At 35.0% G+C, this 26,574-nt stretch overlaps 1 protein-coding gene across 7 annotated transcripts in view; it reads left to right on the top strand.

Annotated features, from left to right (window-relative positions):
- Nucleotides 1-18,537, top strand: part of LOC120079978 (inositol hexakisphosphate and diphosphoinositol-pentakisphosphate kinase VIP2-like) — a 35,473-nt gene extending 16,936 nt beyond the window's left edge. For all 7 annotated transcript variants that reach the window (XM_039034482.1, XM_039034480.1, XM_039034479.1 and 4 more), the window contains 14 exons: nucleotides 416-458; nucleotides 825-907; nucleotides 1,208-1,270; nucleotides 1,352-1,426; nucleotides 3,348-3,473; nucleotides 3,696-3,937; nucleotides 4,157-4,201; nucleotides 4,802-4,868; nucleotides 7,646-7,717; nucleotides 15,459-15,703; nucleotides 15,786-15,843; nucleotides 16,655-16,822; nucleotides 17,590-17,664; nucleotides 18,047-18,537. In XM_039034482.1, coding sequence (XP_038890410.1) covers nucleotides 416-458; nucleotides 825-907; nucleotides 1,208-1,270; nucleotides 1,352-1,426; nucleotides 3,348-3,473; nucleotides 3,696-3,937; nucleotides 4,157-4,201; nucleotides 4,802-4,868; nucleotides 7,646-7,717; nucleotides 15,459-15,703; nucleotides 15,786-15,843; nucleotides 16,655-16,822; nucleotides 17,590-17,664; nucleotides 18,047-18,310 — 1,626 coding nt within the window. In that variant the 3' untranslated portion in view covers nucleotides 18,311-18,537. The remainder of the gene's footprint in view (nucleotides 1-415; nucleotides 459-824; nucleotides 908-1,207; nucleotides 1,271-1,351; nucleotides 1,427-3,347; nucleotides 3,474-3,695; nucleotides 3,938-4,156; nucleotides 4,202-4,801; nucleotides 4,869-7,645; nucleotides 7,718-15,458; nucleotides 15,704-15,785; nucleotides 15,844-16,654; nucleotides 16,823-17,589; nucleotides 17,665-18,046) is intronic.
- The last annotated feature ends 8,037 nt before the right edge of the window (nucleotides 18,538-26,574 follow it).

Raw genomic sequence — 26,574 nt, 5'->3', positions numbered from 1 at the left:
ATTAGCTTAAACATTTTGGACAATTGGTGATTTTAAGATGATATCAGAGTAGGTGGTTTAGGGAGGTCCTGTTCAAACCCCTATATTGTTATTTCCTCTCCAATTAATGTTGATTTCCACTTGTTAAGCCTTCTTCATATTTCAAGCCCACAAATGATGGGGAGTGTTAGATGATATAAAATTAAATTTATCTTCACCCATTAGCCTAGGCTTTTGAATCAATTGATGATTTAAGATTATAGTATGGCTGTGATTTGGCTTCTGTTTGGGACCTTACAATGCCACTCTCGAAATGCACATAAATCACTGTCTTCACGTGTACAAAAAAAACAAAAAAACAAAGGAAGAAAGAAAAAAAGAAAAGAAAAATTCTGGTTGTAGTTTCATCACTTCTCTCGGTTTCCATTTTTTGCAGGCTGAAGAACTTGGAAGATATTTTCGCAACAACATGTATCCAGGTTAGAATTATGAATATTTTACCTATAACTGACCATGTACAGTAAAATTTTTAAGATACATTTCACTGGATAAATGATATAAGAGGAAACCCCAAAGCATTTGAAGATGATTACAATAAAGATTTCCAATAGGAAACCATGTGTAGGAAAAGATTATAGTTATTGGTATAAACATATGAATTACGTTTATTTTGTTGAGCTTATGGCATTGTATTGGCTTGAGCCACCTTTTACTGCAATTTGTGGGATGATCTTGAGTTTACATTCATCTGCCTATTTCTTTCTTCTCTATAGGTCTGTAAATGATTGAAATCAATAGCTTTTGTATTTTTGTGGTCCTCTTGATCATTTTCTATTCTCATTCAGGCGAAGGTACAGGTCTGCTTCGCCTCCACAGTACATATAGGCATGATTTAAAAATATACAGCTCTGATGAGGGTCGGGTTCAGGTATATTACTAGTGAATCTTGTAAATTTTGTATATATTTTCTTTCAGTATTGGTGCACTTGTTTCTGTTGTCCTTTTTCTTTTCTTTTCTTATTTACTTTGTATTATTAATATTATTTCTTCCCATAAAGACTAGATGTTAATCTTTGATAAGAGACAGGATTTTTTTTTCTGGGTTTCGCCACAGAAACATTTATATTCTTTCACATATTATCCATCTTTTTTCTGCTTCTGAATTGTTAAACTTTGACCAACCTGTTCTTCACACATGGGTTGTCTGGATAATAATATCCATTTGCAGATGTCTGCAGCTGCATTTGCCAAAGGTCTCCTCGACCTTGAAGGTCAATTAACACCAATTCTGGTTTGTAGCTTTCTCTCAATGTAGTTTTGAATGGCTATTACTATTTGGAGTATCAGGCTCATAAATGTTATCTTGTTGAAGGTTTCCCTTGTTAGTAAGGATTCCTCTATGTTGGACGGACTCGACAATGCCAGTACTGAGATGGAGGAAGCCAAGGTAATTGCTTAATGTTTTCTATACAGTACGCCATATTTTGGAATATTTAGATCCTAAGATGTCCAAAGACGAAAACAAGGCAACAGTTTTGAATTGTACTATTAGTCAACTTATTTCAATGATTTGAATTTAAAATACAATGTTAAAATTGATATCATATATACCTCCTCTTTTTAGTTTATGATGGGTTTTGTTTTGTTTTTGTTTTTTTTTTAAATATTAAATCTCCTCTTGGAGAACTTAATGGAACTAATAAACGATATAAATTTAGTTTTGTACAAGGAAAAAAATGAAATCTAAAACCAAAAATGTATTTCTGATGATCCAGGATATTTGGAATGAAAATTCATAATTTCTTTTGAAACAGAAACAAAACTTTTCATTGATATAATGAAAAGAGTAAAGCTCAAATTACAAAGAGGCATGAACCAAATAAACCATTAAGGATCAAAAGATGCACCCAGATATCTCAATTAGGTCGACACATTCATAGCACCCTCATCATATCCAATAAAAAACGATATTTTAGAGATTACAATAGATCTAAAATATTTGATTACATAGAAAAAATAAAAGCATTTCAATTGAGGCAAATATCCTGAATAGAATAATCTTCAAAGAGCTTGGATTGCGAACTCCAAGGAGAAGCTAAAAGACGAACTGAACCCCACCTGTTTGACCAATCCTTGAAATTATCATGGAAAATTCCCTGATTACGTTCAAACCAAATCTCATAAACCAAAGCTTTAACTGTATTTGACCATTTATCTGAGCTCTAGAAGATAGAGAAACACCAACCAAAAGATGCGAAATATTATCCTTCACATTGTTCCCAAAAGCTCAGCAAACCGAAGTTAGAAAATAAGTTCCACCAGCAATTTCTTGAGAAAGAACAATCAAATAACAAATACTACAAATCTTCTCCATTGGCTAAACACAATGGACAAATTAAGGGTGAAAGATGTTTACTTCACATCTTATGTTGCAAAGTAAAAGAGCAATTAAGGGAGCCATAAAGCAGAATCCAAGTCAAAATATTGATTCTTTTGGGACCTTTTGATTTCCAATGGGCTTTATACATCACCTTTTCAAGAGGAGTATCAAAAATCTATTTTTTTAAAAAAAAATGGAAACAAGCCTCTTCATTAATAAAATGAAATGAGGCTAATGCTCAAAGTACAAGAGAATTATACAAAGAGCAAAAAGGCCTAAGGATCAAAACCAAGGCTAAAACTTAGCCCAGACAAAAGATTAGCAAGAACAAACAAAACCAACATAAACCAAGACTAGACAAAACAGGACGAACAATTATAGACAATAAAACTTAATTAGCTAGAGGAGAACTGATCCGAGAAGCAATCCGCTAGCATTCTTGGAAAGTGAAAGCCTACCAATTTAAGCATAGGTCCAGAATGGAGTAGTCTTTGGAATTCTTTTTTGATGTGCACCAAGAGGAAGCAATTCGACAAGCGGTTTCAAGGCGAACCAACTCGATATATGAACAAAACTCCAAAGCTCCCAAAATAGAACAATCAGCAATTCTCCAATTGTTTAGCAATCCCAAAGTATCCACTTCCACTGCGGCTTCTTGTTTTTTTCCTTTTCAAGAACAATTTTGCATTTCTGAATTTTGCGTGAATAAGTTCAAACAAAATCTAACAAGGAGGGGAGGATCAGCCCAAGAGTAAACCATACTCTTCAACAATCTTCAAATGTGCCGGGACTTCTGAAGGATGTAGTGGAGAGAAACAAGCAGCACCCATCATATTTTCTTTCAAATCAACTTCATTATCAAACATGTTCATTTTATTGTATGCTTAAAACTGCATGGTTTTCGATTTGATTGTCAAAGGAAGGTACAGGTTTAGTCCTACGTTCTAGTTTCTTTGATGTTTACGGTTTTCTTCCATATGTTACAAAGGCAAGGTTGAATGAGATCATAACATCGCATGGAAAGATAGCTCATAGCAATGGTTCAGCTGAATCACCATGGATGACTGATGGAGCAGGACTGCCTTCCAATGCCTTTGACCTTCTACCCAAATTGGTAATTATCATTATGTCGTAATATATGCTAGTTTCTATCCTGTTCTGTTATCATTGTCCATTTTGTATAAAAAAAGCATGGTAAACATTTTCAACCATAAGCAAGAACAATTTTGCTTGGTGTCATTGTCCATGGTCTTAGGCTGTAAAATAGTAAGAATGAAATTGCTTGTTGTCCTTAGTCCTCTCTTACTCCTACAAATTCATGGCTTTGTTTTTCTAGGTAAAATTGACTAAGAAGGTCACTGAACAAGTGAGATGCCTTGCTAAAGATGAAGATGAAGAGATTACAGAGAAAAGTTTGTACGACATAATTCTACCTTATGATCAAGCAAAGGCCCTCGGAAAGACCAATATTGATATCGATCGCATTGCTGCTGGATTACCTTGTGGCAGCGAGGGATTTCTTCTCATGTATGCTCGTTGGAGAAAACTTGAAAGAGACCTGTATAATGAACGGAAAGAGTAAGAATTGACTCTTCCAATTTTTATGCTGCATTGAGTAGTGAAGCAAGAGCAAAGAGAAGGATATGGCAGTTTGAAATTATGCTGCCATCCTTTATTAGTCTCATACTATTTTATAAACTTGATGAGGAATGCTTAGGCCTGGATTATTTAATTTCATATGAAAATGTTGCTATTACGTGGATTTCATTTTAACTATTATTTCAAATTATCTTGCAGTCGCTTTGATATAACACAAATCCCTGATGTTTATGACTCATGCAAGTAAGTATTTTTTTTTTTTGTTTCTTCCTATTTTAATTTGTTAAGTAGTAGCTACCATACTTGCTGAGGTCATGCATGGGTCATTCATTAAGAGATGATGTGGCGGGAAGATCTTTTAGTAAATAACATCATGTCTTCAGGCTCTGTAGAAGTTTAAGACATCTATTTTGGTGATGACGAGTTACTTTTTGCATCACTAATAAGTGAAAGTTACTTCTCATTCTCACGACCTTCGGTATATAGGAAGCACATGATTAAATTTTCTTCCAACTTTTTTTTTGTGCGTTGGGGATTAATTCAACTGTTTCATGCTGCTTGTTTTTCATGTTACCCCATGCTTCAATGCTTTGATTCCCAATTACTTAAATCAGTATATTGTGAAATGCAATCAGATAAGGTTTGCAGACTTGATACTTGATATGAATACTTTTAAGTATGGATAGATGAATTTGGTTCCTACTTTACATCCTTCCCTTTTCATCTTTATATGCAAAAGTAAGTAAAGATGAGATGAAGAAATTTGCATTTGACTATTTACGTAGAGTTTATTTCCAATTGTACTTTATCTCCTTCTGAGTACATTTCTTGGTTGACTGGCAGATACGACCTCTTACATAATGCCCATCTTAATCTGGAAGGATTGGATGAGCTCTTCCAAGTTGCTCAGGTACAGTTCCTGCAAACAGTACATTGAGTGCCAAAACTTCTCATAGTTTGGTAATCGAGGAAAGCATTTGACCACTTCAAAGCACTACAGCATGGTCTAAAATTTGCATGGACATGAGATCTTTCAGTTACCATGGTCTAAAATTTTAGACTACAAGTTTTCCATATACTAGATATAAAGACTAAATGAATTTATGAAATATCAAAATGGAACAATGTTTGTTCGTAATCACCTATATTTATAAGTTCATTTAAATCGAGAATGAATAATCTTTTATAGGGATCACATATTTAGTTCAAATACTTAATTTTTAGGTTAAAATATCATTTAGGTCCCCATACTTTGAGGTTTGTTCTATTTTGGTCCCTGTACTTTCATTTATTCTCTTTTATCCTTGTACTTTCAATAAAGCTTAAAAATAGTCCTTGCTATTAAATTATAATTAACAATGAAATGAGTTGGCAAAGAAAAATGATAAATAAATGCCATGTAGGATGGGTTCCATGGCACCACAGTGGCCGTTCAAAATAGAGATTCTGGTGACCTTTGTGAAGGTGAAACCGAGTGTTCCACGGGCTAATGGAAGCTCACTGAACCGACCAAGGAAAGCAGTGTTTATGGCTATCTTTATGAACCATGTTAAGTTCATAGCAATGAGTGGAAGAGAGATGTGTATTTGCATGGATATAAAGATAGGGTCTTTTATTTTTTTTAAGGGTGAAGGCAAAGGAGATAATGCAAATATTGGCTTAATAATAAGGTTTTCTGAGATGCATGCACAAGAAAAGGATGGTGTTCATTTTGATTATTTTTTAAAACAGGGGTTTTGGACGGTAGATCCAAATATAAAGATTGGGTCTTTTATTTATTTTTTTTTTAAGGGTGAAGGCAAAGGAGATAATGCAAATATTGGCTTAATAATAAGGTTTTCTGAGATGCATGCACAAGAAAAGGATGGTGTTCATTTTGATTATTTTTTAAAACAGGGGTTTTGGACGGTAGATCCAAATAGATGGGATCAGATGAGGGATGAGGAATTAGTGACTGAAATTGCTAGATTGAGGAAGGAACAGAGGGCTCTAAAAGAACAACTGGAAGGAATTAGTGACTGAAATTGCCGATTACTTTAGAGATAAGGAAGAAATTCCTTATAAATCCCATTCTCTTTCCCCAAGTTTCATCAAATTCCTCACCAACAACCTCCCAATCTAAACAAGAATTCAAGGAATTCAATCAAATTTCAAAGAAGAAGATGAATTCCATGTTCAGTTTGTTCGATGCCTTCACCGCCGAATTGCTCCTCGGAAAATTCGTTAGGGCTTCTTTCTCTGTACCTTCCTTCAATCCCAACAATGGTGATTCTGCCTCTTTCATCGCTTCCCCACCTCTACAAAGTCGTTGCCAAGCAAGAAAGAAGAAGCTAACTCCAAGAATTCATCGATGAAGCCAAGATTTGCTCTGGAATTAGATGGCTTCAATTGCTTTGAGACTCTTGTCCCGAATTGAGGTCTCTTTTGAAATCATGATTCAAACTAACTGATATTCTTCTCATTCTTTCAAAAGCCAAATTTCTGATATTTTGACCAAACAAACCGATCATTGGTTCTTAACCCAACTTGCTGAGATGGCATTTGTTTATTATTTTCTTTTGCCAACTCATCTAGCTATTAATAATAATTCAATAGCAGGGACCATTTTTAAGCTTTATTGGAAGATGGGGACTAAAACTGAATGAAACATGAAAGTACAGGGACCAAAATGGTATTTTAACCTAATTTTTATTTTATGATGACCAACATTCTATAATATGTATAGTATGTAGAAGAAAGAGAGTATAATGGGTGGTATAGTTCCCATATTAATTTGTCTCATTGAAAAATAATTTGTAAATATCTGTTTTTTTGTAAAAAAAATGTTGTGCCTATTTAAACATTTTTATGTATTCTTAGAAAAACATATTTATATAATTTCCTTTTTATTCCCACATACAAATGTATCCTTTTTATAGTATATTTCTAATAGACATTTATTAGATGACTTTTTCAATGATAGACAACCGTCACCAATGAGTGATAGATGTCTTCAATAATTGAAATCTACAGTGATGTTTTTTCTATAGATGCCAATTTTATGTATTGATTATAGGCGTCCATTAATGAAGGCAATAGATGTCTATCATTAATAGCCTTATTACCAAGTGATATATTAGTCTATTAGTGAAGACGAAAAATGTCTATTAGCAATACACGTTTATCATGAATAAAAATGTGTTGATGGATCTGTTCGACTTCTCAAACTTTTATTTGGGTTGGGCTTAAAATTGTGCCATGTTTGTAAAATCATTTAATCTCGTGCTAGACTTTCTATCGATTTGGATTCTTGGTATATATTCAACTTACCCTTGAGGAAAGGGTATTGAGTGTATTTGTCCAGTTGTGTGCCAAGTTGAGTTACATGTCAAACCAAATCAATAAACGGATTTGCTCTTCCAAGCTTTGACTCAAGGAATTTATTGATCACATATGTTAAACTTCCTTTTTCAAAAGTTTTGTTGACAATTTTGTAGTTTTTGGGTTCAACATGTCAAGTTGGGAGACTTCATGGTCAAGAGATGTGTTTGCTGGTTGAGCTATGCTTAGGTTGGCACAAGATTGGATATGGTTTTTAGTTTTATCCAACACATTTTACTTCTTAACAATGCTCTTTTACATTGTTTCAGTATTCACCTTTTATGGTCGGACTACATTAGCTAAAGTAACTGATCCATTTGTTTGCAGTTACTTGCAGACGGTGTCATACCAAATGAGTATGGGATAAATCCAAAGCAGAAATTGAAGATTGGCTCAAAGGTTAGCTTCTGTTTCTTATGCTTATGCTTATTTTTCTTCGGGGAGCATACTTAAGTAATATTTGTATTGATTAGAGAATGTGCCTGTCAATTGTTAGCCGAGCATAAATTAAAATAATTTCTGTATTAACAAGGCCTACTTTTAAAACTTGAAAATTGTTATACGAGACTTCCAGTTGATTATAGAATGTTCCCGTGTAAGTTAGGCCAAAGCTGGTATAGTTTAGGGAGAGAAAAATAGATCAGTTGTTATCTTTAGTATTTTGGCCCTGTAGATTTTTTCTAGGGAGCTTATATCAAATGAAGGTAGAAGCTTCCTCTGTGACAAAGAACTCGACTAGAAAATTGTTTTCCATTTCAAAACTTTTTACTTGAAAATAAAGTTTCTCTCTTTTAAAAAAAGTATTTTTATTTTTTTTTATTTGTATTTGAAAAGTTACCATTGTCAAAGTGTTGATATACTATTAAATTTACCTTCATCCATGAGCCTAAGCTTTTAGGTCAATCGATGATTTAACATGGTATCAGAGTAAGAGGTACAAGATGTCCTGTGTTCAAACCCCTATAATGTTATTCCTATCCAATTAATATTGATTTCCACTTCTTGGGTCTTTGACAAAATTACAAGCCCAGTAAATGAGAGTGTCAGTGATGATATAATATTAAATTTACTTTCACCCATAAGCTTAAGTTTTGGGTCAAAATAGTAATAATCCTTGAGCTCTTGAAGGAGAATAAAAATAAGAAACCATATTGAAAAATAACCAAAAATTGTTACAAAAAATCCCCTACTAGAGTTGATTACATAGAACATCCCAAGAAGCATAAGGTCTAATAATCTCAGGTCTTTCGTGGGAGATACTTGTTGTAAGGTGATGGTGACGTGGAGCTCAGCACCCATTGTCCTCTTTTAAGAATTTCTTAAAATAAAAGAATTTGGAATCCCCACTAATCAGGTTGAAAGTGTAATTGGTCACCTATTTAAAACAAAAAGAAAAATAGGTCTGCATAAATCAATTTAAGTTTGATAGTCATTTCTATGTAGGGAAGATGTTAGCACCTAGGATTTAAATATTTTTCTGTATATTGTAAATCGAGGGGTTCAACATCAATTTTCAGGATTTTTTTTTTTTGTTTTTTTTGTTTTTTGAACAAGAAACAAACCACTTCATTAAGATAATGAAAGATATTACAAGTGAATGAAAGGAAACAAACACTAGAGAACAAAACAGAGGATCAGCAAATGCACCAGGACATCTCAATTAGGTTGGCACCTCTGTAGCACTCTCATCATATCCTAAAAAGTAGAGTAAAAATTCTAAAACAGAGTACAAATCTGACTAATCCATGCCTGAAACAAAGGCTTACACCAAATGAAAATCTGAAATTTAAACTATGGCCAGAATCTAAACAATAACAAAATCAAGAAAGCAGAAAAATGAAGGCGTTCCAATTGAGACTGATGTCTTGAATGGAGAAATCTTTAAAATCTTTTGAGAGGGAGCACCAAGATGAGGCATTGATATGAGCGGTATCAAATTTAAAGGAGCAAGGAGATGCTTTGTCATGGAACACTCTTTGGTTTCAAATCATAATTCTGATAACAAAGCTTTGACTGCATTGACCCAAAGTAATCTTGGCTTCTTCTTCAATTTTGGTCCAATCAAAAGTTGAAGCACATTTTCCTTAAAATCATTGTCAAAAACCCAGCTGACCTTGAAGCAATTAAATAAACGTATCCAACAGTGTTTTGCAAAAACACACTGGAAGAACAAATGTTGGAAGAACAAATGTGAAAGAGATTCTGAACTTGCCAAACATTGAGAGCAAACCTGTGGAGAGATATAATAAGTAGGCAGCTTCCTTTGAAGAATATCTGCATTGTTAAGCAAGCCATTCAACATAATCCAAATAAGAATATTTACCCTTCTAGGGCTCTTGGATTTCCACAATGTTGATTCTAGTGGTGTTCCAATTGGGGAAGAGAAAGATAGGTGCAATACAAGAGATCTGACTGAGAAAATCCCACTTGGTTCTAAAATCCACCTTCTTTTATCGGGGAGCAAATTAAGTGTAGAATGGGAAAGCTTTTCAGTCAGGAGCTGGAACTTTTCTAACTCTTCCTTTAGCAGTCTTTGAATCTAATGCCTCGTCCCAAAAATCATGTATTGTACCTTTGGATTTGGTAGAGATGCTGAAAAGACTAGGGAAAGAGTCTTTTAGAGGAACAATTTCCAGCCATGGGTCAAGCCAAAAAGCTACCCTTTTACCGTTGCCTACTTTAAAGGCTGCCAAAGATTCTACTTTTAGCCAAGTTCTTGAGATGTTGACCCAAGGACTTCTAAGACTGCTGGAAGATTTACCATTAGTGTGCCAACCAAACTTACTATTTCCATAGATGCTTGTAATTACTTTCCTCCAAAGGGAATTCTCCTCATCAATTTTCAGGATTAATTGATATTTTTTATATTTCTGATATTTTTTTTTATCAATTCACATAAATGTATATAAAAAATCATTTATATTAGAATGGGTGTTGATACTAAGTTGTGCAATTTAGTTTTGAAGTTAAAAAAAAACTTAGTAATTAATTTAAATAACTTGTATAAATTTCTTTCTCCACATAAATATTTGTCAACAATAATATTTTATCGATATAACCATCGATATATCCTTAAAAAATTGAAATTTCGATATCGATATCGATTTCAACTCTAATATTTTAATCCTTGGTTAGCACCCTATAATGTTCATGAAAGTAGTTAACAGTCTTATTTTAATTATCCATATAAATTAATGAAAATTCACACTTTTGTTTTTATTTTATTTGTTATCGATTCATATTTAAGAAACAAAACATGAACCAACTATTACGAGTGAAAAAATGGAAATTTATTTTGGAAAATCTATTTTATATTTTCAAAATGATTTCATATTAGAAAATCACTCTTGACTTTTCTAACCTCCATGTTGAAATTTTTGAAGAAATTTCATGTATGTCTACGAGTCAATCCTAAATTAAGAACACGATCCAATATCAAACTTATTTATTTTATATACAAAAGAAAACTTATCAAAGTTATTATGGTTTAAAAGAAAACATTCTGATGATTAATTCACTTGGAGGGTAATTTAAGAAACTAAGAAAACATTATCTCACATATTTAAATTTTGGGTAAATTACACTTTAAGTCTTTGGTTTAGACTTGAAGTCTATTTGATCTTTGAAGTTTCAAAAGCAATACTTTAGTCCCTCGCGTTTGAAAAATGGTTCTAAATGATCCCTAGAGTTATTTGACTGTTAGTTGACCTAATGGAAAGATGATGTGGTGGTTAATTAATAACGAAATTTTGTTGATGTGGCACTTTTAAATGAGTTGGCAAAAAAGATATTAATTTTATATTGTTTATCTCTTATGTGTCGTTCTCTCTTTCCCCTCATTTCTTTAGTCCATAGTCCCTCTATTCTCCGTCATTTGCCTCCTTCAGTAGAGCTTGTCACCGTGGTGATTATAGTTCTCATCCCAAGCATCGGCCTTTCAATCTTTTTTTTTGCCCCACTGCTTCCCTTCTCTCAAAACTAACTAGACAAAATCCATAAATTTCACTCTCATATCTTGGTTCTTCCGCACTTTTTCTTTTTCTAAGACCATCTTTTTTTCACTCTTAACCCATACTCTTTCAATCAGCCAAATCAACTCAGAACTAATCAAATAATATGGAATGAAACATTCTCCAACTTTTAAATCCAATCTCAAATTGACATGGGTTACTTTATATTATGTTTATGCCAATTATTGAAACAAACTTGCACAATCAATAGCAATATTGTGCTAGTTAGTAAAGGATGAACAGTTTTGCTCAATCCATCTACAACGGCGAAAAAGCCAACCAGATTTTGATGTAAGGGTGTTGTCATGATCATTTTTAGCCAAACCTGAAACAATATGGTATTACTCTAGAACCAAGTTGCAGGGAGGGTATATGGTTGAAGACTCGAGGGAGACGCTAGGATGAGGACAGCAACCGCAACCGTCAAAGGAGGAAGAAAAGACATCTGTTGAAGGGGGAGAATGTGAAAAAAAAAAAAAAAAAAGAAAAAGAAAACCCCACATAAGAACAATGAATAATATAAGAGAATAAATATTACAGGCAACGGGCTTTGGAACCATTTGGAGTTCATGGATGTGCAAATCCCTAGTGCAAATTTCTCTATTATTATTCATGATCGGCCCAGGGTTAAGATTCTCCTTTCTTGTGGAATCAGATAGGGAGAGCCACTCTCTCCTTTTTTATTTATCTTGGTTACCGATTGTCTGAATCGTCTTATGAATCATAGTTCATCAAAGGATCTTATTGCATCCCACTCTATTGGTGATTCTTCCTTTGTATTGAGCCACTTACAGTTTGCTAATGATACTTTGCTCTTCTCTACTACCGATCTCTTTGCTATACAACATTTATTTGAAGTTACTCGTATTTTTGGACAAGCATCTAGGCTGTCTATTAATTTCTCTGAGAGAGCTTTTGGGGATCAACCTTTCTGACATTGATCTGATCTGGATTGGATGTTGACTATTTTTGGTTGCAAGCAAGGTCATTGGCCCTCAACCTATCTTGGTCTGCCTTTGAGTGGTAACTCCCTTTTGTCTCGTTTCTGGCAACCGATTGTTGAGAAAATGAAACATAAACTTCAGAACTAGAAGTATGCTTTTATCTCTAAGGGTGGTTGACATACCTTTACATGCTACTTTGTCTAGCATGCCTACTTATTATTTCTCTCCCTTTCATGCTCTCTCGAAAGTTACTAAAAGTTTGTATAAATTGGTTCGTGATTTTTTTTTTTGGGAGGACTCCTTGTAGTGAAGGTGGGATGCATAATAATGTGGATTGGGAGACTACTGACTACTCAACGACAAAACTTGATGGGTGGTATTGGTATTGGAAATTTTTGTTGTCATAATTCAGCTCTTTTGGCCAAGTGGATCTGGCTTTTTTTGCATCAACAAGATGTTTTATGGTCAAAGCTTATTGTGGCTAAGTATTATTCTCCTGTTTGTATCTGGTCGTCTATTGTTCGTGGTGGCTCTTTGAAATCTCCATGACTGCTTATTTGTCAGAATGTGACTTGGTTGCTACTCACTCGTACATAGAATTGCCTTGGTAATGGTACCTTTATTTCTTTTTGGAAGGATTATTGGCTTAGTTGTGGTGGTCTCTCAACAACTTTCCCTCGTTTGTTTTGTCTTGCTCGTTATCCTGACATATAAAGTGGTTGATGTGTGGTTAGAGGGTTTTGAGGCATGGGATTTGTGCCTTGGACACAATCTAAATGAATTCGACTCTTGAATGGGCTTCATTATCTCAGTTGTTCTTGGTCAAATTTCGTTTTTCTCCTAACTCTTGGACTTGGACTATTGCCTTCATTATTTGTGCTAAATCTCTTATGGTGGACTTAGTTGGTACGGTAAACCTCTTGTGAAGGATTTATATTCTGCCATATGGGTGGATCATTATCTTAAAAAATCAAAATTTTCGTATGGGAGTTTAGTCTCGGAGCTGTTAATACAGGTAAGTCTACAACGTTGCATGTCATATATATCTATATCTCCATCCAGATACCTCATGTCTCAAGACCATTTTGAGTCCCCTATTCATCTACATTTCCATGTTCTTTTGCTTCTCGTTTTTGACATATTATTGCAGAAGCTTTTGGTTGGTTGTTGACATGTTGTATTAGTATGTTTGGCATCCTTGCTTCTCGTTTGGTGGGGCATCCTTTTCATGGTACTAAGATGACAATTTGGTTGGTCATTTTGCGGGCTTTCTTTTGGACTTTACGGTGAGAACGCAATAGTCATCTTTTTAGACTCTTTTTCACCTTTGATAGATTCTTGGATTTGGTTCTTTCTACAGCTTTGCATTAGTGCAAAACTGGGCACCCTTTTAATCACTATAGACGTTCTTACTTAGTTTCTAATTGGAATCTCTCTTGTTATCGCCTATAGGTGCTTTTGGGTTTCCCCTTATTTCATTCATTCAACAAAATGTTTCTTATCTAAAAAAATAAATAAATCAATATTTCCCTGCCTACTCAATTAAAAATGCCACATCAACAGAACATACCACTAATTAACTACTACATCATCTGTCCGTTAAGTCAACTAACGGTCAATTAACTCTTAGGACCAAAAGTGTCGGTTCCCCTTGAATTGTTAATCAAATAAAGAACCTACTAAAAAAAGGGGGATGTCAGTTTATTTCAAGATAATCAGTTATTTATAGAAAAGAGAAGGCTCTGATCTGTTCCTTACCAAATTAGCAACTTGTCTCGTATATTTAATCCTTGACTAAGCTCCTGAACAAAGACTTAAATAACTTCATACAGTGGGCTCCTTCCTCATTTTTGTAAATCAAATTATTCATTAAAGATTTTGCTGTGAATTTTCAAGAGACCTCTGAGAATCAAAGCTGAATACTGGACATTTCTTTGGATGTTTCATCATCCTTGACCTTCCCATGGAAGCCAAGTTCCCAAGAAACAGTAACTGATTCCTTCTGACAAGTACCAGAAGTACTTTTTTTGTTCTCTTACAGAACAAGAACCAGAAGCACCCTCACCAGTTAAGGCCCTATGGTTTTTGGTTTTTGAAAATTAAGCTAATAAGTTTTGAAAACTAAAAAAAATTCTTTTCAAAAGCTTGTTTTGTTTTAACAATTTGGCTAGGAGTGAAACCCATACTTGATAAATTGGGAGGAAACTAACATAGATTTTAAAAACATAAAATTAAAGCAGAACCTAAATAAATACAAAAGTCATCCATTTTCTCATCCGATTTTTTTTTTTTTTTTTTTTCTATTTACAAAAACCTACCATCATCTGAAACTTTCCCAAGCATTGATATTTCTTTGTTTTATGAAATGACAGAGGTTCTAATGTAGAAATATTAATTTGCTCTCAGATCTTCATTTACAGTTAGGAATCTTTCAATGTATGTATGTTATGAAACTAATATTTGTAATATATATTTCTTTTTGAGTAAAACAAATATGGGGCGTGGCGATTTGAACATGCAACTTCAAGAAAATGAATAAATGTCAATTACCTGTTAGCAACTAATATTGTAATAGTTTAGAGTAGGATTAGATATTCTGAGTTAATTTAAAGTTAATAATATTCTTTGAGAATCTGAAATTTGTTAGGCCAAAATATCATTAAACACTAAATATTTAGAATGATAAATATTTTGGAAAATCTTTCTGTAGCTCATATAGCCTTTTCCTCTCTTTCAGCCAATTGGAGAAGTCTATTGTAACTCCTTTGGCTTTGCTTATTGCCTTTTTGTAAATTTCATATATCAATGGAATTTCTCTTATTAAAAAAAGAAAAAAATATTTTGGAAAAAACTGATGACTGAATACAAAATCAAGTAGAGAACAGTAATATCAAGAAATTTCAATGTTTTAATCAAACTAAGGAATATTATTCCTTTTGACCTTTATTACCAGCAACAATAAAAATCCAGCATGCAAATAAAAGACAAACAAAGAACGTTCATCCTGTAATGTGAATCACACTATCATATTCAGCATCCATCCTTAGTCATCCACGTTCAACCTTTGTCCTAGGTGGGAGTGTTTCTTACTTTTAAGTCAATAAACAGGCGTTAAGACCTTTTTTGCATTTATTGTCCCAAAAAAAAAATGATCTTTTGTATTTAATTTCATAGTTTTCCTGCTAGATCGCTCGCCGTTTGTTGGGTAAAATTTTGATTGATCTTCGGAATGCTCGTGAAGAAGCAATTGAAGTTGCAGACTCAAAGGGTAATCAAGATCATTCGAGGTTAACTGAAAAGAGAGATGCAGACAATCTTTCAAAGCCTTGCAGTAAACATGAGGACAACAGAAAAGCCAGCACACCAACTGAAATGTCAATAGACCCAGATGATGATGATGATAAGGAGACCAAATATCGCTTGGATCCAAAGTAAATTTAGGACTGTTTCATATTTATCTTAAATTCTTCCAGCTTGACTTAACTGTTTCATTTTCTTTCCTACTTTTTTCAGTTATGCTAATGTAAAGACTCCTGAACGCCATGTTAGGACACGCCTTTATTTTACATCAGTGAGTATAATAATTACAAAATATTAGTTGTTCATTTGATTAAATCTCTACGTTATGGGAAACTTCCATGTATTGCCATCACCATTTTTATTCTTTTGATTAAATCTCTACGTTATGGGAAACTTCCATATATTGCCATCACTATTTTTATTCTTTTTAATGATTCAAACGAGGGTGATCTTTTCATGGTACTACTGAATTTGACTTTTTTCTCCTGTCAACATACAGATATGGTGGTGGTTTGAACTTTTCTATTGTTTTATATTTGTCCAGGAATGTAGCTGTTAAATTTTGATCAAATGGTTTTGTAAAAGTTTTTGTAATTAGCTTTTTTGGGAGGGGACTATCTCTTCCCCTTGCCCTGTTAAGTTTATTTTTCCAGTTATTGTTTTTGTTCTTAGTATATGCGACGTAGGTTTCTTATCCAAAATAAGATTAGTAAGAAAAAAAGAAATGGTCTCTTTTGTCTCGACAGTTATTTGAGCAAATCGTTCATTTCTAGCTTTCATCTGGATTTTCCTTGTAGAGGGAAATTTACTCAACACCCAACACGACACCCTTCTGTTACTAATCCCTGTATCTATTTTGTTAAAGCTCATCTCTGTTCATGTTCTCTTAAATTTTTTTACCCTTCTAGTAACGAACTTTTGCTTACCATAGATTCTATTCTTGGTACAGTTCATTACCTTTTTTTATTTCATAACAAGCTGGTCCTGAATTGCGTTTTAATGTTACATGGATCGTTATTTTCCGCCACTCTGTATGTTCATTTGATGGTGCTTGTATTTAACCTTATTTGTATAAATGGCAGGAGTCACATATCCATTCTTTGATGAATGTGATCCGTTACTGTAACCTTGATGAGTCTCTTGTAGAAGAGGATAGTCTTGTCTGCCATAGTGCTTTGGAACGTTTGCATAAAACCAAGGAGCTTGATTATATGAGTTATATTGTACTCCGGATGTTTGAGAATACAGAGGTAATTGTGTAGTGAAATGTATTAGTTAAGTCGATTTTCAATTCTTGTTTGGTTACATGCTTTCTTCTGGAGCAATATTCTTAGACCTACAACTGATATACTAAATAATCGCTTGCTCCAGAGATTAGCCTGGGCCTGTGGGCTTTTCTGGGTGCTGGGTTCAAGCAACTCTGTATCTTGACTGTAAAAGAAACTATTTTGTGCAAGTTTTAGCTTATGAGATCTAGAGATCTTAATAGTTTTCATAAATGCAAGGGTGCTGCATCTTTACGAGGTTTAATGGAGTTGCATTTGCATAATGCTAGTGTGAAACCTACTTCAATCAACAACCTTAAGTTTGGATGCATCACACGATTTTAACCCTCAACAATGTTGGTGTTGTTCTTGGGAGTGATATACAGCATATTAGGTTGATCAGTTGTTTTTACACATGGTCAGTTAAGTCGGTAAAGAATGCTAATTTGTTTTATTAGAGTGCTTATGAAAACAGTGAGCTACATTCTTTGATTGGTCATTTAAAGGAATGGAAATGTTATTTACGAAGTAGTGTTTAGGGTCGGAAAGGCATCTGACCTTACAGGCGACCCTGGTGGTCCGACTCCATATTCATGTCCATTGAAGGTCGGACTTCCTGTCCAATATGCACGCTGATAACCTGTCCGCCTGATCCACATCAAACCCTCTTCATCACCATGAATTCATGGTTTGTGTTTCTTATTGAAGAAGAAAAACTCTTATGAGGCTGATTCACTGATCTCGTGTTGCAGGTGGCTTTAGAAGATCCTAAAAGGTTCCGCATAGAGATGACATTCAGCCGTGGTGCAGACCTGTCTCCTTTAGAGGTAATATAACTTCCGTTTTGGTACTAATAACAAACATCTAACTGTAAAGTGCCCATGAGGAGAAAATCTTGTGCATACATTCTTACTTCATTGCTTTTTACTTTCATTATGCATGTCATATCTTGGTCTTTAAAATAAAAACACATTCAAATATTATTTACTATTTTATAAACCAGGATAACATAGTGGTATAAATGTCAAGCCTCACTTGTGCAATTGAGATGACAGTTTTCACTATGAATGTCAGCCATGATAATTTTACAAAATTGATCAAGATTCATGTAAGCTGATAAAAAAAAACAAGTGTTAATGGGGTTCAATGGGATTTCCTTCGGCTTTCCGCTTTTCAAATTAAGCCTAATGTTCCAATCTTGGCTTACAGAAAAACGACAGTGAAGCAACGTCGTTGCATCAGGAACATACATTGCCAATAATGGGTCCAGAGAGGCTGCAAGAAGTGGGATCGTGCCTAACACTAGAAAAAATGGAAACAATGATGCGTCCTTTTGCAATGCCAGCAGAAGATTTTCCTCCTCCATCAGCTCCCGCTGGTTTCTCCGGATACTTCTCCAAAAGCGCTGCAGTGCTCGAGCGCTTGGCGAACCTTTGGCCTTTCCATAAACATTCCTCTACTAACGGAAAGTAACCTGCTTCTTTTATTCCAATAATAATTTCCTTTTCAAATAGCCAGCGATAGTTTGAGTTTTAGTCTTGGGTTTTCTTGTGTTCAACAACGTAGGAAACTTGTTGAACGCGACCACAAAAGCTAGGTAATCTAGCCAATTTTCCTCCTGCCCTTTATATGTTGGTCACTGTAAATAATAATGCTTTCGTTTTTTTTTTTTTTTTTTTTTTTTTTTAAAAAAAAAAAAACTGTATTTCTTGTCTTTTCATTTTTCCATCTCATATACCATATTTAGTGTATTGTATTCTTGCTTGGGTTATGCAAGTCATCTTTTTTTTTTTTTTCTCTTGCGGGTCCACTATGGGATTTGAAATTAGGGCAACTTTTTATGATTATTCCTAATGTTAGACTTGCACGTAAGAAATATTAAGGTTAGGATAATGTCTTAAACGCTGGATGTTGAGGCTTAGCCTCATCATGTTCCTCTCACCATGAATTTTTGTATTTAGGATGTATCGACATTTGTCTAAAGCTAAAGAGGATCCATCAAGATGTACTTTAGTTTTTTACCAAATTTCATTTCTAAGCTCCAAGCTGAAGATTTTAAGTTAAATTCTTCCCTACAAAGATAAACAACCTCAATTGTGGAAAGACTTGATGTTCATACAAACAATATAAGATGAGAGGTTTCTCGTCCCTAATAAGGTTGCCCATTACCTATTTTAGGTCACTTTTAGGGTTGTATTATATAGTATAGTATCTGAGTGTTGAAAATTTTTTAAATATGGAAGCGTTGTGAAGAATACTTCAACAACAACAAAAGGAAGGAAAAACAGATAATTTTGATTGGTTTTTCACTAAGCAATTTTGAGAGGTTAGCATCGTATCAATCCTCATAGTAGTGCGATAGTTGATGGAAATCAAGGAAAGGCCTGACATGTTTTTTATAAGATCATTAAATTTACATCTGTAAGCGTGATAATTTTATTTTTCCCTGTGTTATTTAGGACTGCTATTTGTTTTTAGCAACTTTTCCGTTTGTATTTTGGAGTGTTTTAAGGTACTTAAGGAGCCGATCATTCGAGATATAAAGCACGAAAGTAGAAAGATAAGATATAGAGCAGAAGCAAAGCACTTCAATATCGACTTTATTTTCCAGACTATCAAAAGCTCCACCTTCGCCTTCTCTTTTAGCTATTTTGTATTTGCTTAAATTGGATAACGACAACAAGCATATATAAAATTGATGGGAAGTTGTGGCAGATGACTACCAAAAAAAAAAAATAATAATAATAAATAAATAAATCACAATGATGGACAATGTCTAAAGTTCACGTGTAGTTTATGCTACTCTATTTTTGGGGGTTGTCAACCATTTTCGTTTCCATCAGATACTTGACATTATTGGTATTTTTACATTCAATCCCCGTTCAACCGCTAGATTATGTAAGTAAAAAAAAATAAAAGGAAATTGACGCAGCATACAACTCTCGATATTTCCAATGGAAGATTTCAACAAAAACTTATCAGAAATGGTGACTCAGAGATAGGAAGTGACAATGGGTGCTAGAGTCGTGCCATATAATGGGAAAACCCAAAGAAAATGTCAAGGAAAGGCTTAACAACATTAATGTCAATTCTTAACATTGATGAGTGCCAAAGTTTCTATCCCAATTAAGGTAGTTTTTCCTTCACTTTTGTTTTTCCCTTAATTAGAAATTTTTTGTTGCTTCTCAAGAAACAGTTCACTTGATTCATGGATTTTGCTTCTTGTATGATTCCATCATCTAGTGCTGTAAACGACAAGACCCTCAGATGACGAATAAGATAGTAGCAGACGGTCAAGAAACGGCAGTCGGACAAAGAACGGAACCTGCAAAACAAAAGCTCGTTATAGGTTGAGTCGCGGAGCTCGCTCTCTTTAAGATGTTTCGCGGCTCTGCTCAAGTATTCAAGCAGGTCAGGAATCTGCCATGTCGTCCCTAGGATAAAACAGCTCGAAAAAGAAAACTCGATTGGAAATGCACCGTTACCGATCGGAACACACACCCCTCTAATTGAATGCTCGAAAAACAAAAACAGGGAAAGAAAAAATAAGCAGAGGAGAGTGATTGAAATGGAAGAAAGTGTAAAAAATGTTGTGCTCTAAGCCGCTGAAGGACGCGCCTTTTATAGGCTTACAAAGCTGAACTATAGTGAGAGGGAAGCGCGGTCAGCCTCTGAATGTGCGGGCGGAAGGCGGACGACCAGAAGATGCGGGTGGAAGACGGGTGCGAGAAGACCGAGAAGATGCGACCAACTAAGGATTTTTTTTCCTTTTTAAGAAAATAAAATGATGAAATAAGATAATAATAATAATAATAATTTCATTTAAAAAATAATAACACACGCGCTCCGTCCGTTCGACCAAACCCACATTGGTCTATCTCCTCACTCCCTCCAAAACATGGGTACCCTTGGGGCCCAACCCCATAACCCAAGGTTTGAGTTGATTTCCTGTTCAAAATTTTTCAATATGGGATTCTTCAACTAAAGGTTGGTCCCCTTTTGATTTTATTTTTTTTTGAAAAATAAATTTTCACCCAATCTCCCACTTGAAAATTTAAACATAAGAGAAACAAAAAAAAATTCATCAAGCAGTTTTAGTCTATACAACACTGTGCATAAGCAAAGGTATCTTACGATTTGAACCTTTACGTAGTGTAGATGATTTAGAATATACTAGATTAACCCTTGGTTTTGAACTTTATCTCTAACATCTCACACATAGTGTTATTAGGGTGTAGATTGAAAGCTCGTGCTTTAAGGCCTAACACGTGTTTTCCGATTTAGTGAATGCTCTACAGAGTTTGCCTAAAAAACTCCATAGGACCCACTTCCATATTCACATAGGTGAGTCTATCAAGAGTACTCTTGTAGCTAGGTACCCCACTTGTCATCAAGTATAGATCTCGTTAAGAACTAATTTCAACATCTCTTATGCTTCAGGATACCATGCTTAGACTAAGTCATAGGAATGGAACTCGGTATTTGGTTTAGCATGATTCACTATATATCACTTGTGATCAGTTATTACCCATTGAACCTGTTTCTTGGGATCTCCAGTCTACAGGTTGGGTTTTCCTCACAGTGATTCATCTTTTTATAAGCATAAGTCCCATTCTTTCTGAGGTTCTGAAAACCTTTTCTCTGACCAGTTCTTTCGTCTAAGCATCTGCCAAATTTTCATCAGTTCTTATATGATCCACTGCACTAAGAGCGAAAACTCTGTAATGGTACTGTGCTTACGACGTATTTGTCGTCTCTTTCTGTTGTAGTAACGATTCTGAACTTTTATGATTATTGCATTACTTCCGCAATGGATCAATATGGCTGGTACCGACTTTTCCCATAAGGAAATCTCTGATAGCAGACTTCTAAGCCATTCTACTTCTTCACTAGCTGTCGCTAGTTCTATCATTTCTGACTCTATCGTAGATTGGGCTAAATTAGTCTATTTCTTAGACTTCCAAGAGATAGCTCTGCCTGCTATATTAAAGATATAACCACTTGTAGCCTTTGAATCATCCGAAATAAAGTTCCAATCAGCATCACTGAACCCTTCCAGGACAGTAGAAAACTTCTAATAATGTAATCTTAGGTTTTAGGCTTTCTTCAAGTACCTCAAACCCTTTCTATAGCATTCCAATGCTCTTTACTAGGCCTGCTTGTAAACTTGCAAAGTAATCCTACAACATAAGCTATATCAGGCCTACTGCGGTCAACAATGTATCTAAGACTATCTATGATGCTTGCATACTCAAATTGATTAACATTGTCACCAATGCTTTTGAACAACTTAACACTAGGGTTATAAGGAGTACAGACTGGTTTACATTCAAAGTAATTATATTTCTTTAGAATTTTTTCTACATAGTGAGATTGATTCAAAGAAATCTCCTTTTCAGACCTAGTCACTTTTATGCCTAAGATTATACTAGCTTCTCCTAAGTCTTTCATGTCGAAGTTTGCACTCAATATTGATTTCGCATCATTTATGACGTGCAAGTTCGACCCAAAGATCAACAAATCATCTACATATAGACACAGGATAGTGCAAAGATTATTTTCAAACTTATAGTAGATGCATTTGTCACTTTCATTAACCTTGAAACCTTTACATAGAATTAGGTCATCAAACTTTTCATGCCATTGCTTAGAAGCTTGTTTCAGTCCATAGAGAGATTTGTCTAATTTATACCCCTTATTTTCTTGACCATGGACTACGAAACCCTCAGATTGTTCCATGTAAATCTCTTCTTCAAGTTCACCATTTAGGAAGGCGGTCTTTGCATCCATCTGATATACTACGAGGTTATAAAGGCCAACGAGAGAAAACAGGACACGGATTGAGGTAATTCTAGTGACAGAGGAGAAGGTGTCAAAAAAGTCTACGTTTTCTTTTTGTCTAAAGCCCTCTACCACTAACTTGGCTTTAAACTTGTCAATTATTCCATCAGGTCTAAGTTTCTTCCTTAAGATCCATTTGCTTCCTATTGCTTGCAACTTGGGGGTAGATCTACTAAGTGCCAAGTTCTATTTGACTCAAGTGAATCCATCTCATCATTTATGGCTTTTTGCCATAGGTTGGCATCCACTAAGGACAAGACAACTTTTAGATTTTTAGGATCTTCTTCTACATTATAGGTCTGGAAGTCATCCCCAAAATCCTTGGCGGTTCTAGTTCTTTTGCTTCGTCTAGGTTTTGGGTCAGTTTCCTCTGTAGAGGTAGGATTTCTAACTAGGGTTAGACCACTAGATACCAAGCCTCCACTATTCCTTGATTTAAAAGAAAATCTATCCTCAAAGAAGTTGACATCATTTGACTCGATGATCACTTGGTTTACTAGATCATAGAACCTATAGGCTTTACTATTTAAGGCATAGCCTATAAAGACGCACTCATAGGCTCTACTAGCTTGCTTTCTCCTTTCGGGTCTGGAATTCTTATAAAGGCTAGACAACCCCATGTTCTAAAATAAGACAAGTTTGATTTCTTATTCTTGAGGATTTCGTAGGGCGAAGTTGTGTTTTTAGACTTTGGGATTCTATTTAGGACATAACACACGGTAATGATGATTTCACCCCACCAATAAGACGCAGCTCCTAAATTAAGTAAAATAGCAACTACTAGCTCAGTTAAAGTTCTATTTTTTATTTTGGCTTTTTCATTCATTTCAGGAGAGTAAGATGCAGTCTTTTTGTTTATTATTCCATGTGAGTTAAAGAACTCATTAAAGCTTTCCAAGTCGTACTCAGTTCCCTTATCACTACGAGGTCTTTTAATCTTTCTATTAAATTGATTCTCTATTTCAGAAACAAACAATTTGAAGGCATAAAAAAATCACTTTTGTTTTTTAGCAAATATACAAAAGTAATATTAGAGCAGTCATCAATAAAGTAATGAAATATCTTTTACTGTTCCTAGTCAAGATGCCATCAAATTCACATAAATCAGAATGAATTAAATCTAAAGGCTCAGAAATCCTATGTACAGATTTATGCGGAGTTTTAGTAATTTTAGCCTGACTACAATACTCGCATTTATCAAATTCATTCGTGGATAATTTAGGTATCATTTTCAGCCTAATCATGTTACTAATTAAATTCTTATTCACATGACAGAGTCTAACATGCCAAACATTCATAGAACACAACGTATACACAGAAAATTTCATTTTATAAAGTCTAAATTTAATTTGAACATTCCCACAGTTGCATATCCTGTCCCTACAAATAAATTATTTTTGGTAAGGGTATATAAGTTTGCCCATATGATTTGAGCAAACCCGACTTTGTTGAAGAGATAGCCCGAGACCAAGTTATTTCTTATCTCCGGAGTGTGCAAGACGTCCTTCAATATAAGGGTCTTTCTGGAGGTAAACTTCAGTTCCACCTTGTCGGTTCTAGCAACTTTCGTGACGTGGCGATCCCCCAACAAAATATTCTTATCCTTAGTTTCAGTATAAGTTTTAAAGAGACTAAGGTTGTGACAGACATGGCATGCAACGCTAGTGTCTATCTACCACCCTTCACAACCACCAATCACATTTACTTCAGTGATCATGGCAACTAACGGTTCTTCTATCAGGTTTTCCTGACTAGCAAGATGATGCCTATTCCAACAATTCCTAGCCATGTGTCCAGGTTTATTACAATTAAAGTAAAGGAACTGTACCGTTTCTCCTGAAAGGGGTTTCTATTTTTTCTGTTGGTTCTGGTTGCTGGAGGCATAGTTCTAACTTTTTCTCTTTGTCCCCTTTGATTTTTGGTCAGGTTTTACCACGGCAGAGGCGAATCTCCCAGGTACGGCATTCACCTTCTCCCTCTGGTCCAGCTTCTAGGTTTCCTCCTCAATCCTTAACCGGGTGATAAGACTCTTCAAAGAAAATTCCTTGGTCTTAGGCCTCAAAGTGTTCTTAAAATCCTTCCACAAGGGGGCAGATTATCAATAATAACATCAACATGGAATTGTCATCTAGATGCATACCTTTAGTAATTATCTCATGGGATATCTTTTGCAGTTCATGGGACTGGGCCTCCATAGATTTGTCATCCGTCTTCTAGAACTTGAGATAACGGTTGACAACATATTTTTTCAACCCGACCTCCTCGGTGTCGTACTTCTTTTACAGGGTATCCTAGACCTCCTTCGCTATCTTCATTGTGTTGTAGTAGTCATACATATCATCAATCAAACCATTTAATATAGAGTTCTTACATAGAAAATCTTTGTCCTCCCAGTCAGCAGTTTCTTTTATCTGTTGTTCAGTTGATTCTTTTAACGGGACGATTGGCTTATCTCTAGTACATGTGTCAGCAACTTTCTTGACGATAATAAAGAACAACATCTTTTGCTTCCACCGTTTGAAGTTCGCTCCTTCGAATCAGAATGGGCAGTTGAGGTTCGATGTCATAATGTCGTTGTTGCTAGTGCGAGCCATTAGTGATATGGCATAGATACGTCTTAAAATTTGTTGTAAATGACAAGAACTTCAAACGAAGAATAGAACAGTAGCAAATGATCAAGAAATGCAAGTGGGGAAATAAAAAATAAGCAGAGGAGAGCGATCGGAATGGAAAAAAGTGTAAAAAAAATGTTGTGCTCTAAGCTGCTGAAGAACGTGCCTTTTATAAGCCTTCAGAGCTTAACTGCCGCGAGAAGGTTGCGCGGTTAGCCTCTGAACGTACGCGCGGAAGGCAAACGACCGGAAGATGCGGACGATAGACGCGTGCGAGAAGACCTAGATGACGTAGCCAACTGAGGAATCTTTTCCTTTTAAAAAACTAAAAAGAAAATAAAAATAATGAAATAAATAAAAAAATAAGAATAATTTTATTGAAAAAAAAATCACACACACATGCCTCGCCCTGATGGATGGTGGTGGTGCACATGTGGTAGTGGTGTTCAAAAAACCCGATAACCCGACCAACCCGGACTACCCAACCCAAACCGCAAGGATTGGGTTAGGTTAGATTTTATTTTGGGTTGGGTTGGGTTAAAAATTTTCAAAAATATTAAAATTCTTGGGTCGAGTCTCGGTTACTCCATTTCAACCCGACACAAATATATATATAATATATATATATATATATATATATATATATATATATATAATATATATATATATATTAATAAAAGCAAAGAGAGAGCGCATCGCACACCGCGGCCTCATGGTGAGAGTGAGAGAGAGTGACGGTGAGAGAGACCGAGAGAGTTAATTTTTTTATTATATTATATAATATATACATTAAAAAAAAACAAAACAAAAATTGAATTGAAGTCCGACTTCGAAGTCAGAACTTGAAGAAATGAAACCCTCGATCCCTCGCCAGTTAGTCGTCTCGCCCTCGTAGTCGCCATTCCCCTTGCTGCTTCCGATCAAAATGATCGAATCTTTGCTCGTCGTCGCCCTCTTCGCTCCCTATCAAAACCCTCACCTCTTCGCTCGCCCTTGTCGCTTCCGTCGAAACGAAACCCCTCCGTCTTAGTCGAACGAAAACCCTTCGCTTCATGCCCCGGTCTCCCTCAATCCCCTCACGCTTTCACTTTTGGTACATTTTTTTTTGGTACTTTTGCTTATCTATTTAATTTTGGGGGTTTTATTTGGGAATTTTGATCCTATTGGCTATTTTTATTATTGTGTTGTAATGTTGACAGTTTTGAAGAGGTTTCAGCTTTCATTTGAACTTGAATGGTGGTTGTATTTTAATGTAAATGTTAAAATTTCACATAGATTACAATA

The sequence above is a fragment of the Benincasa hispida genome, chromosome 6, assembly GCF_009727055.1.
Source record: "Benincasa hispida cultivar B227 chromosome 6, ASM972705v1, whole genome shotgun sequence".
NCBI classification, from domain to species: Eukaryota; Viridiplantae; Streptophyta; class Magnoliopsida; order Cucurbitales; family Cucurbitaceae; genus Benincasa; species Benincasa hispida.
Note: the sequence above shows the minus strand (reverse complement) of the source record. Positions and strands in the feature narration are given on the sequence as shown.